This window comes from Varroa destructor, unplaced genomic scaffold (genome assembly GCF_002443255.2).
Source record: "Varroa destructor unplaced genomic scaffold, Vdes_3.0 BEIS01000007.1, whole genome shotgun sequence".
Taxonomy (NCBI): Eukaryota; Metazoa; Arthropoda; class Arachnida; order Mesostigmata; family Varroidae; genus Varroa; species Varroa destructor.
In genome coordinates this window covers 32,567,042-32,580,244 of record NW_019211460.1, presented here as the reverse complement: position 1 = coordinate 32,580,244, position 13,203 = coordinate 32,567,042, and the positions used below count along the sequence as shown (strand labels likewise).

At 44.3% G+C, this 13,203-nt stretch overlaps 1 protein-coding gene across 4 annotated transcripts in view; it reads left to right on the top strand.

Moving 5' to 3' along the window:
* Nucleotides 1-1,297: 1,297 nt before the first annotated feature.
* Nucleotides 1,298-13,203, top strand: part of LOC111254566 (lachesin-like) — a 72,206-nt gene continuing 60,300 nt past the window's right edge. For 3 of the 4 annotated variants that reach the window (XM_086974801.1, XM_086974800.1, XM_086974802.1), the window contains exon 1: nt 1,298-2,507. In XM_086974801.1, the coding sequence (XP_086830927.1) occupies nt 2,408-2,507 (100 nt within the window). In that variant the 5' untranslated portion in view covers nt 1,298-2,407. The remainder of the gene's footprint in view (nt 2,508-13,203) is intronic. The other variant, XM_022815526.2, reaches the window with a different exon arrangement.

Sequence of the window (13,203 nt, the reverse complement as noted above, 5' to 3'; positions counted from 1 at the left end):
CGTTAGGGCTATTGAGCCTTCTGAGCAGTCTACACGTATGAAAGAACACTTCGACTGGATTGCATCGACATGAAAGCACAAGGTAACGCTAACGCTTAAACAGTTTTAAAATTGCTGCAAGTAATAAGAGGTAGAAGAAACTTGTTTCTAAACACTAACTGAATAAACTTCACTTGAATTAAGTTACTAGATAGATGAAAAGGTTTTGGTATTTACAGTCTGTTACCAGGCTTAGTGTGACGGCTTCAACAGGCCTTTGGCGGCAATATTAATATAGAAAAACTGTAACGCTTGCAGACACGAACTTAATAGCGTTTTCTACTGGTGTAGGGCTGAACGCGAAACTAATTAATAATCCAAGTGATTTGAGTAACAAGAATCGTTGACGCCGGATCTTAGATGATGCCTAAAAAATGCATATCCCGTTTTGAATTGATTCTCGCCCATCTGTTTCTAATGGGTTTCAATTCTGTAATTGATTCTCTTATTCGCAACGCCCGTAAAAACTATTTAGCCAGCGTAGCTCAGCTTCAGCTTCAACAAATCGGGTGACTATTAGAGCGATCCATTCGTCTGCAACAGGCTCATAACAGAGACGACTGTTACTAAAGCTATTAACCGACAACAACGGCAGTAGTGGCTACCTGAGTGTACAACTATTAATTTTCTAGTCGAAACGAATAATAAGGCACCGAAGACAACAACGGGGTGTATGGGTAATCCAAGCGGTCCTCTTTAATATAGATATCTCAGGACACCCCAGAAGCCTGTTCTCCTCTGCCAATGCAAGACCCTCTCAGTGTCACAAATGCTTCTGAAGTCTCCATTAACTTTCACCCTAAAACCCTCTTCATTTGCGGGGCGTGTACGATAAAAATATACGCAAATAAGCTCGAAATTCTCCACTACTAGCACGCATAGCTTACAGTTGTAGGCCAGCCATGTGGGTTCGTTTGTGGTGTCGTACCTAACACTTTACTCTTATATGTTTTCTTTCGCCTGTTGATTTACCTATCTTTAGGTACTGTTTTGTCTCTGCGCACATTTGCAAAGTGCCTATCGGCTGTCGATGATCCCCCTTTCAGTCGCATTCAGTCGTTTGCCGTTCTTGAGTTCCTCGCCTTTTCAATGCTTCGATACAACCTTCGGCTTCCTCCCCAAAACAAAAACCCTCTCCACTTTCAACCCCACTTTAGTCCACAAAGTTGCGGGTGTAACCCCCATCGAAACCCGCAAGAATGGTAGCGAAACGCACATGGGATGCTCCTCTTCTTCGCTGTCCTCCTGTTCCTCAACAAGACCGAACGCGGCGGCATTAAATGTGATCTGGTTATTGGAGTATATGCCCTCTACGTATGGGTGCGCGCACATGGCAAGCACGCCTCAGTCGGCCTTTATATGCAAGGGTCTACGCAGCGGGAATGCTACTACCGCTCGTTTCCGCCGTTGCCGTTCATCCAAGTACTAAAGCTTCGTTCCTGTGCCACAATTCAGGTCCGCCGTGTCTTGCTCTGCCAAGGCTATACTCCCTGCGGTTACGGACCCCACACACCTCCGGGCCGACCTTCTCTTAGCTGCATTCCTACGGATAGGAGGCGTGGCCTAAATTGGGTGGCGCATGCGCAGACGCACAAACGAAGGCGGAGTTTCAATGGCCGGCGTGCACGACCGTGCGCGGGCGATTGTCAGCGTTAGCCCCTGACCAACTAGCGCCGTTGAGGATTGCGCTTTATAGTGGTGCGCCAGTGGTGTTAGTAGCGCGAAAGGAAAGCAAGAGTCAACAGCAGAACGCAACTGATTGTCCGTCTGTTCGGATCGCTATCGATCGTCGTGCTGGGAGTTAGGCAATTTCGTGTTGGTAGTGACGTTGGTCGGTATGTATCGGTCGTTGACACTGAACCCCTCCTAGAATTCGAGTCCACAGGATTTTGCCTCTTATCGGAACGCGTTGCGGACCGTCAGGGGGGATACTACGGAATAAATTGTCGAGCAGGATTAAGCAAACGCACAGGGCTTAAAACGGTGGTTTTTGGCAATGACTCGGCGGCCGCCCGACGAGAACGTCAGCGAACAAACGAAAACAATAGTGACAAAGTACCTCATACATTTAGTCTTCGTTGGTGTTTGTACCATATTATGTGAACATGTGGTTGATGACGAATGCAGTGTAAAGTGACAATATTTCCAGTCGTGTCACGCCGGCTCGCTCGTTTGTTGTCACAGCAGAACGTCCATTAACCTGGAACACCACTTGATCTTCTAGGCTGAGGCGATTATAATTGCGTGATTGTGCATGTGGCGTTTTGTGATATCTTAAGAAAAAGGTGCCAAGTCCCAGCGTGCCTTGAAGGCCGGCCGGAATTTGTCACAGCTGAGGTTTCAAGCGTCGTTTGTTACCACCGCTGTCATGCGCTTTTTACCAAACAATTTCAACATCATGTGGCCTACTAGCGTTGTGCTGTTAGTTGTCATGGCGAAGGAGTCTCTAGGCATCATTTCTGATGATGGTGAGTTCGAAGGTAGAACAATCATATGTAACTGGTTATCTAGAACGAGTTTATAGTAATGTCAATGTGTCTCAATAACAGCAAGCTTCAGTAGCCTCTCAAACGTAGCCTTGAAACACGTACGCCAGGCCAGGAGACGACAGCGATTGGCAGGTTGGCATATGTTAACAAACCGTTGAAGACGGCCTTTTCGTATCATCACCTGTAATGAACCTAATGATAACAGGCAAGATTGGTGTCGTCAGGCAGATATTTACTCTTTATATAGAAAACGAATAAGTAGAACCGATCGTGTTAAAGAAAGGTTGCCCAACATACTGGGCTGATTAATTTCTGTCCATTTATCGTTGTCACGCTGAGAAAGCTGTCACAGTGTACATTAGGTTCACGGTCTTTTATAGGATGCCAAATACCCTCGTGGATGTTTTTGCATAGGTATAAGCTATAATGGAAGAATGTGTTATGGTACTGTTATAGTTCTCTTAACACATTGGCAAATACTTTTACACTCGTAACACATATCTGTTGAGTTTGACTCGTCCATATTTGTCTCTAGCTAATTTCGCAAGTCATTCCTGACAGTAGGAGGTCGTCCAATAAGAGAGGCATTGCAACTGACTCACTGTTATTTTCTTCATAAAAGCATCCAGCAACGGCAGGTAGATAAGTAGACAATTCGCATGTACTTAGTGAAAAAACCGCGTTGACGGGCCATCCATAGGTAGAACTCCCTCACGAGGGGCTTTTGTAAAAAATGAGAGAGAGAGAGAGAGAGAGAGAGGAGCGGGCAACTAGCTCCCACAATCCATCACAGCAGCTCGACGGGCCATTACTAAGTTGCGTGGAGTACGTGGTTGAAAAGGGAGTAGCTAAGTTTAAACACTTACCTCGATTGTCGGGTTGGCCGGATGGCCAGGTGTGTGTTTAATGTGGGGGTGTGGGGTAGAAGCTGGGAGAGACACGGTCGATGAAGCTTACAATGTTGTGGCGTGCCTCTTCGACGCCGATATCCATACATAGAAGCTCCATAAGCGGCAATGCGAGAATGTTAAGAAATAAAAAAAAAAAAAAAACTAAGACTTAGATCTGTCAACGCAGCCTGTGCTTAAACGCTTGAGGATAAAATAACATGATATGCTCAGTGACCGAATTGGATGACCTGTTTCTCGTGCATGTGGTGATCGTATATCCTGTGTAACCATGTAATTTCTTCACAGGCCTGCCGTAAGCCTGCGAAGTTAGGTAGTTAAGGATGACGGCATAAGCCGCGCAGGGGTAGAAAACCTTCGAGGTAAGCATTGGCGATTGATTCATTAATGAACCTGATCTTTCTTAACGTTGGCTGGCATGGGCCAATTAAATGCTAGTGCATGTTATCGCTAGTTATTTGTGGTATGCATCGACCACCAAACGATGAACGGCAATTGTCTGGATGATTGAGACAGATAAAGAAATAAACATTTGATTTGATCTTCAGTTCAGTCTTAATGCGCCAGCAAACGGCAGTAACGGGAAGGAAGATGCATAGAATGATCAAAAATCCCACACGATGTTAGGAAGAAAAATAATAATAGTAAGGTAATAGAACTAGTTCCTTTTCATCGACAGTGTACGATGCTGCTCGTTTTCGTTATTTGTAAACCCTGTAGTCTTTCCGTTTTGTATAAATAGCGAAACGTATTTTTCAAAATGAAGATAGAAAGAAAACTCAAAAAGGTGAAGATTTGGACAAGTGGCTTCGGTAAAGATGACAAAAATACCTAAATAATTGATCGAAAAGCTTTAATTACTAAAAGGTTATTGATTTCCAAAATATGTGCTTCACCCTGTTTGATAATACTGATAGTACTGTAATACTGAGGTGCTGATAACGAAGCAAATGTTTGAGATTTCAATGAACTTGAGTAATCCATAGTTTTAACATCTCGCTGCATTAATGTATTGGTGCCCTTGACTACAAGTTTTTTTAGTCTTGTTCACGGCGTGCTAGTTGTCACCTGCCTGATTACTTGTTCCAAAAGAAGAGTATACCGGTTACGCCACTGCTGTCCGTAACGTGCAAAAGATAACGTCTATACCTGTAAGGCCTAGTCCTGTCTTCGAAGACAGGCTGGCATATGGATCTTTCTTACTTACCATTTAAATAGCTCGTTTTCTTGGCAGAAATAGTTGTCCTATTTATGCGTCTACGATGACCGAATACGTTATTCCATCAATGTATTGATCATCACCCATCAGAGACTGATCTATTCAAGCTCTTCACCTGGGGTACCCTATTCAAACTGGAACGTCGTAGCTTTTGAGTGATTAACACTACACAATACGTTAAGCGTTGGCTTAAGTCGAGGCGGTAAATATCCGTCTTTTCCAGTAGAATAAAATTAATGAGCATACGATCCTGCAGCAAAATGGTTGAACGCATTGTTTAAAGATGTCACATGTACGTACCATAGTTTCTCGGTAAAATCTCTTAGCTACCAGTGCACTGCTTAATATTCTTTTTTCTCGTCGTTCTCTGGCTCTGATATACAAAACTGTAAGTTCTCTTTCGCCATTGGACACCGTCGACCTACCTGCTCGCAGCCCTATCCGCAACATTCTTACCGACGCCGCTCAGCATCTGTATTGTAAACCATCAGGATATGTATGTTTTCTTTGAAATGTAGGCCAATGCTAATTTTTCGATTGCATGATAAGACGGCAAGCGCCACTGTGGCTGTCCAGCAGACAGCTGCGCAGTCAGGCCGCGTACGGGGGCTTGTACGGTAACCAAGGCCAAACGAGCTATCCAGGTTTACATACGCATCGTGCATCTGATGCGGATATGTAGGTATCTTGCTTTCAGCTTTTTACCTCTAATTAAGCGTCAGGCGAAACCGTATGCGCTGACGAACAGCAGAGGACAACGCATCGTCGTAGCTTAGCTTGATGTCTCAGTTCATTGGTTACATCAATACCCTTAGGCGTACGCAGTCAGCATTTGTCGTGTGCCAAGAGGAAATTCCCATCGCAATGACCGAGAAATGAAAATGGTTCTCTCTCTCTCTCTCTCTTGAAACTGCACCAGGACATTTTGCACGCTCGTACTCTACCGAGCGCGCTAAGATAGGATCGTTGTAGAGAGAAAGTAGCATAAGCTATGATACTGTATAACCTGTGATCTTTTCCAACGCACGGAATTTTGGAATCTTGAATAGACACCCAAGCAAACAATGTCGGGAATATATGGTATGGGATGAGATCGGAAGTGCCCTCTACGTATGTTAGATTCTGATTATCCAAGGTGTATTCGTTGATGAGTGCGTTATTAAACTTGAACGATAGATAGTAACTGTAGACCGTTTGAGTATTTGGGTCGGGGCACATTATTATTACATTACATAGAGGGACAGTGATGGGGTCATGGACAAGTTTGAAAAAGTGTGTGCTACTACTTGTCGCTTTATCAGTAGATTGATTTAGTTACAACAATAATTGAGTACGAAAGTTGAGTTCAGGCTTCTGCCGATCTTAGAGATCTTAGTAGACATTCTTCATTTCGCGTCTGACGAACCAGCCATTTGACGAAACGCCTTGCGATGGTGTTATTAGGGATGAAATTAGTAGATGAAATTAGGGCCATTTTATTTTCTATTTGGCCGCATTGGGTCAAACAGAATAGATTATTTTGAAAATATCCTTAATTATAATAGGAGTTTGCATACCAAGGCTGATAATTTCCTCGTATCATATTACATTGCAGTTAGATGGGAAAGTTAATTAAACAACGATCCGGAAGATCTTTGAAATCCAATATATCATTCTAAAATATTGTCGAACCGAACGCCACAGGATATCAACTATAGAAAATCAGCGGTGCCTAAAAGTACAAGAGGATGATGATTGCTAAATAGGCCGGCTAAGCAATATACGGGCACAGTCCGCGCACAACAGGTAGCCTGCTTCTCGATACTAAACTTACCGAAAACCCTAGAAAAAAATATATATATATTTTTTTTTATATATAAGTTTTGGAGAAATGAAGGCGACAATCACGAATATATGAGCACAAGAGTCGTTTGTCGGCTCAATTAGGTCAAACCGTCCATTACTATCTACAATTGATTGAGTTCAAACAAGCGAGCCATATTAGCTATTCGTACAAGATTGCCTGCTTTTACTCAATCTACATCAGCGAAAATCAACACAGACTCCTGAATCCATTAGTATTTTTAAGCGGCCAACCCTATAAAAGTTACTAGTAGAGATGGTATCAGCTGTTTGTGCTAGAACTATCTATTCCGTGGGTTCGTATTGCTTCAGTGATAGACTTTCAATCTTCAGATCAACCTTCATCGAGTACATCTGACAGAAAGGCTGCGAATCACTTCCATAGGACATTTTCCACCTAGAGCTACATAGACAACTGCGTATGGGGCCTCCTCTTTGCACGTCTTCGATGGCCATTTCGATTCGGATGGGCTGACCCGGTTGTACACTACCTACCTATCTACCAATATTTGTGTGTATGCGTCTGCGTTGTCGGGCAACGACTTAAGCGTTTGCCAGCTGCGTTTGTACTGTGTAGCCTAAATGGAGTTGGTTTCTATTTTCACTTAAAACAAACTAAGTTGTTGTGCTACTGCGGCCCACGTAGTCGGTGCGTCTAAAACAACGCACGAAGACGAAACGCACGAAGAAGAAGAAGAAAATCTCGCTTCATTCGTTATCTAGCCACTCCGACTGCCGAGGGGAGCGCACACTTTCAAGCATAGCAACATACACTCTTAGGCCGAACGACATCGAACAGGCACACATCATAACTACCTCTACATATTCATGAAATTCCATCCCAGCTTTAATGCATGGCATGGCCTTCGTAGGCTACTAGGATGGTAGACCGACAATGTGGATGAAGCGAGTTCTGCTCACGCTACCTTTTGGGAGCCACAGAGGCGTGTACGCACGGTCCGTACTGACTCAGGCCGCTTCGGTTAGTCGCCACAGAACATACGGCAAGCAATGTTCTTTCGCCAGCGGAGACTGGCCTTGTCCTATGGGAAAAGCTTCCAAAGCATTTAGGACAATTTTCCTTTTGAGTCTGATGAAACCGAAAATAAGATCAAGTTTTGGCCGCTTCGTGAACATGTACAAATGTATAATATCGGTTCAGTTCGAAGAGAAACAGTATGTCAACTTGAAACAATTACTGATTTGAGTTCAGAAACGTTCTTATATAAACACTATGAAAACAAAATTGTTTCCGAACGATGACCAGTTCAACATAATTAAGATTTACTTGAAAAACCCACACGGAGGTTCCTCCGATACGTTTATGATCGTACAGATCTATATATCATGGAGAGATAGCACGGGATTTTAAATCCATAAATACAAGCAACCCTATCAAACTTCACGGATCCATTCACAGTAGCCATCGTCAGTAGTCGCTCTCACTTGTGGCCAACTGCTCCCCACAAGCCTATTCAGTTCAAGCGTGGGACTCTGTTGCTCACAGAGACTCTAGTGTGACCTCTCACGCATATTTGTACTATCCAAGACACTGCACTCTTTTGCGCTTTCATTCGTGCCTCGTCATCTGTTGGCATCACTTGTGCGCGTTTCCCTCTCCCGTTATCTATCTCCCCTGTCTCCCGTTGGCCAGCCCGCAGTGTTTCTCACTTGAACTGAAGTAACAGTTGTAGTAGTAATGATGGTGTTGCTGATAGCTATCAGCTCCCCTAGCTTTCTGTGCGCGGCAGAGTAACAACAATGGCAGATTGTTACTCCGTGGGAGGGCGGGCGGTCGAACGGGCGTTCGCGACCAGTAAATGAGCTCGTATCGTGACTCGCAAGGGAAAAATTAGGCTGCATGTTAGACAGAAAATGCAGACAGCAATAGCAACCGAAAGCAGCGCATGCATCGCTCAGCGGTGATTGTGGGTAATCGGAGCGAACTCGGGTCGCACCGTGAAGCACCATCAGCGGCACCAATGGAGGTGCTCTGAAAATGTTCCTGCGCGATCTTTTGCAGCTGGTTATCAGCTGTGTGGCATGTGTCTGAATGTGCTGGCAGTCTACGGAGGTCTAGTGGAACGACGTACTACAACAGTGCAACCACTGTCCATGTGTTTAACATACCTTCTTCATAGGGATGGGTTAGGGCGTAACGATGAAGAAGTAATAATGTACTGTTACAACCAAAACAACCCAGAGATCAAGTACAAACACTACAGCATGATGATCACTAGGACCGCGAGTGAACGCTACGACCAGACACTCGTCTACCAGTTCGACTCCAACCCAATGACTATAACTGGCGTCCATGTTGCCGCTGTCGTTACCGGCATCTCCACGTGTGAACTGCTGCACATGCTTAAGGACATAGAACGTAGAACGATTGATGTTTCAACCGGTGAACAGTGGAATGGGCCTTTCACCCTTGCTTTTTTTTCGTTGTGCTTTCTCCTGTGTGTGTGTGTGTGTGTGTGTGTGTGTGTGTGTGTGTAAAGTGAGAGGGTGAAGGTACCGGGGACTACCATTACCACTGTCGTTAATTGCTTTGACGCGAAGCGACCCCGTGAAGAATACTCTTCACTAAGAAATTGAATCGCCCCGACAGGCGAGCAAGATAGACTGACATTTCGTACAGTAGATGTACCGCTTGTGCACACATTTGTCGAAAACGAGAGGAAATACAAATTTGTCTGGAGGTACATCAGAGTGCGCGCCCCGCATGTGTAGACTGTGTCTACATGGTTGTGTGTAGTTGTCTCTGTGATTATTCCTTTTGAACAGCCGGCCAGCCGACCTCTGAACTCCGCTTGCAGCACGCGTGGACATAGGATGTGGCGGATGCGAAATCTTGAAGGGTGAGAGTCTATCACAGTTAGCGATTTCTGCCAAGACTGATCCAGCCGTGTCTTGAAACACATTGCTAAAAGTAGGGGAGCGGCAAAAGGAGGACGTCGAAGGAAATGTAGTTTGATCTTGAAGTTGGGATGCACGAACTATGACCAGCCCAGCATATACTGGTAATGGTGATAGTGCCGGCTGTCTATGTCGACGCATGTGAGCATATGTAGTTGTGTAGTCTATAATGGAGTGAGCGGTCGCCCTTGGGCCTGTCGTTAGACGCGAAGTTGCCCGTGTAGGTGGCGCAGCTCTGCCAATTCATGAGCAAGCTGTGGATACGCTCCATTGGCTCGCCTAATAGACTTCCTTTGGTGGGGTGGCAAAGATCGCCCACGTCTCCGGAGACTAGAGCGCTATTTCACACGCACACGGCATCGTAGTCCTGGCGATGTCCTTTCCCGAGCGTAGAACGTTGTCCTCATCGTCGCCTCTCCATTGATGTGTAACGCTAGCGGACATCGACTGCGCTGTTTCAGGGGAAACGGATAAACTTACTCCTTTATACCTACACGCAGCGAAGAAGGGCAAGGGACGAATGTTACCAGTGACAACTTGTGACAACGGTCTAAATACAGCCGACATGTATTAGAACAATGGGGAAGCAAGATCTGGGTCTTTTTATTCAAATGCTTGCAAACCAAGAAGCGGGTTAGAGGAGGCGGAAAATTCGTACTCGATCGTACCCCTTCACATAAAACATATGGGGCTCGTATAATAATCGTAGGCCGAGCATCAATCAGTGGATAATTTTTTATCATAACAGCACAGTCATGAAAGAGCACATGTGTTCTGCATGTCTGTTCCCATAAGCAAGCAGACTGCCCCTATTATTCTACATGTCACTCCTAAATCGTTTCAATGTTTATTACATGTTAAACAATCTTTTGTTTAACAGAACATTATCGATTGTGAAGCAATCGATTTCTATTGGTGATAAGTTAATGGTAAGTTGTTGTTCAATCAACTCACGGTCCTTGTTGTCAGTCAATTCCGCAGTTGGAAAACATATTTAGACGCGTTAAAATCTGCCATCATAATATGATGTTTCCACATGAAGAAGACATTTTCACATTTGTGTAGCTGTTTGCCCAGACAAGCGTACACTTTACGGAGACCCCCCATAAACTGTTCGGGCCGACCTGTGTATTACCGTTACCTGATATTCTATTAAAGATGAGCATAGAATATTCGCTTTTAGTTGAGACAGGCACAAAACGGAGATAACGATACTGACGTACAGAAAAGCCCCGGAACACCAGTTGGTAAAATTAGAGATACGAAATGCCTTTACGTTATCATAAAGTACATTTTAGTGAGAAATGAACAGCTCTAAATAGGCTTGAAAGCCTAAATAAGGAGTCAAAATTACTGCTCTTGAGCGATGATTGATGAAGCCCCATAGCACAACGAATACCTTAGTTCCTACATTTTGATTCAACGTTCGTGGTATAGTTCCACACCACCAGCTCAAATGCACTTTCTCAATTCCACCATCTTAAAATGTAGTCATTGTGAGCGTGAGTCTGTAATCTAGGTTCACATGTTATTTAGTAGAGCATTGATATTCATATAATGTAGAATCTTTTTGACTTCACAGAGCTTTAGATTGTACTACTACCGGTAGAGGATTTTATTAAGCTTTTGAATGCAAAGATTAATACGTTCTTAGCAGCGAAACTTCGCATTCTTCCAAAGGAACAAGCCAATAAACTTTTTCTAGATAGCTAATATCCAACTTTCAGCACCAAAGTTGAAGTAGCATAAACAATCCTAGCCGTCATGCGATCCCTTCATTAAACTTTTCTCGTCCATTCTCCTCTTTCTTTCTCAGAATTACTCCTCATGTCTCGTTTGGTGTTACCTAGGCGATTCGTTTGAACCCCTCTGATTCGTTATTTGTCGTCGTAGCCTTAGAACAGTGGTCACTTTCTTCCCCTCTACGAAATTGATATTTCGCTTGGCCTGTCCGCTCGTTTTATGTCTGTGATGTCCACAACTGTGGAGTCCTGCCTTCGGATACTTGGTGTCCGGCTCTTCCTTTACCATCAACCAATGTCCGCTCCCCCTCGTGACTGGCCGCTGACGACAGTTCCATCTCGTAAAAGAAAATTGTCCCGCCGAGCCTAGCAGTTCAGGGTCAATCGAGCAATAAAACAATTAAGTCGACCGGTTCTTAGTTGCCCAGCCCCAACTGGACTTGAGGATTTGTTTTGTAACGCGCTTCGGGCTCGGACCGTTCTTATCCCTACGCAACCTCGATTTCTCCCCCAAACTTTTGCAAAAACTTTTTTTGTCTTTTTTTTTCCCATACGCTCACACAATCCCACTGCATTTACCGCTTCCTCTTACTGGAGACGCCAACCCTCTTTGGTAGCTCGCTTATCGCATTTTATTTTTTGTCCTAGGATCCTCGTCAGCTTCGGAACACGTTTTCGTTGGCCATCGGGCTTAATTCCTCATTAACCTCGTGTACGGTCTTCATATAGAAGCGACATATACTACAGGGGTATAGTAATTGTAGGCCGAGGCAATTCCGCACTGGGAGCCAGCCGTCCGATACAACCCCTGGTGGTGATACCGGACGTAAAGAGCTCGAAATATAAAGGCCTAGATACATACGTCATATACACATAAGGCTACGTTCCATTGGAAGCCTAGACGAAAACTGCAATAATAAAATACTGCTCCTGAAAATCCTAACATTCGCCCCATGTGTGGTTATGTTGCCTTTACGTTGTTAGATCGCTGTATTTTTGATGTTTGCGTTGCGTAGAACAAAGCATTGCGTCCCATAGCAAGGTTTAAATTATTTTCAGTAGCCGTCTGAGTTACTTTCTCGTATATTATTCCTATTAACACTATTCGACAACCTTGTTCAAGCAAACCGTCACCGGTATTAGCCCCAAATATAAAGTAGAAATAATGCATCAGCAAGAAGGATAACAATAGGAGGTGCGGACTCCTGAAAAGGTTACATGTAGTGCATAAGCTAACTGTGTATGCCCGCGTATCCCTGTCTGGACCGTGGATAGAATGTGTGCGTTTGGGTGAGCGTACGTGTTTGTGGGGGAGTCTACGGAGGTGCGGCTCGTTCGTCGAAAGAGAATCGCCCCCGCTCATTGAAACGCCAAGGCAATTGGATTCGATACATTGAAGCACCAGACGATGGAGGCCCCTGGACTACCAATAGTTGATGCGAAGAACTGAAGGCGCCATTGGCAGCTCATCAATCGACCGGCTTGAAAAGATTTGTCTAGGAAGGAGCAGAGGGGACGAGAAACAGGCAAGGTCTGTCCGGTTTAAATAGAAGAGTTGCCATTCAGATGGTCGAATCAGAATACGATAGAAGCTAAGTGGTTGGATAGCGGTGATAATGAAAAAGGCCTGCACACGTAGAGCGACCTAAAATTGCTGTGCGGCTAAAAATTCAATAACGCCAGATTTGTTGATATCCTTATCAAACGATTGTCAAAGCACTTAGATACATCTAAGTGTGTATATATGTGTAGCATTTTTGCGTACGTTCTGAATATCCCTGCCACTATATACATTTTCTTGTTCCGTCTAGTGTTCATGTTTAGTTCTTTGGCACCTTTTACCAGTTAGCATAATCTGCGTCAAACAAGCACCCGATTACGTTAATCTGATCTTTGACCATGGATACTGAACTGTTTTTCTACGTCAGCTTTTGTCCACATATATGTTTGAGAATACCCCTTTCATCCCCAATAGATACATGCTCTCAGACATCCTACTCGAGAAATTGAGAGCGCTAGCTTATCAACCCCTCAAACAAAATCGG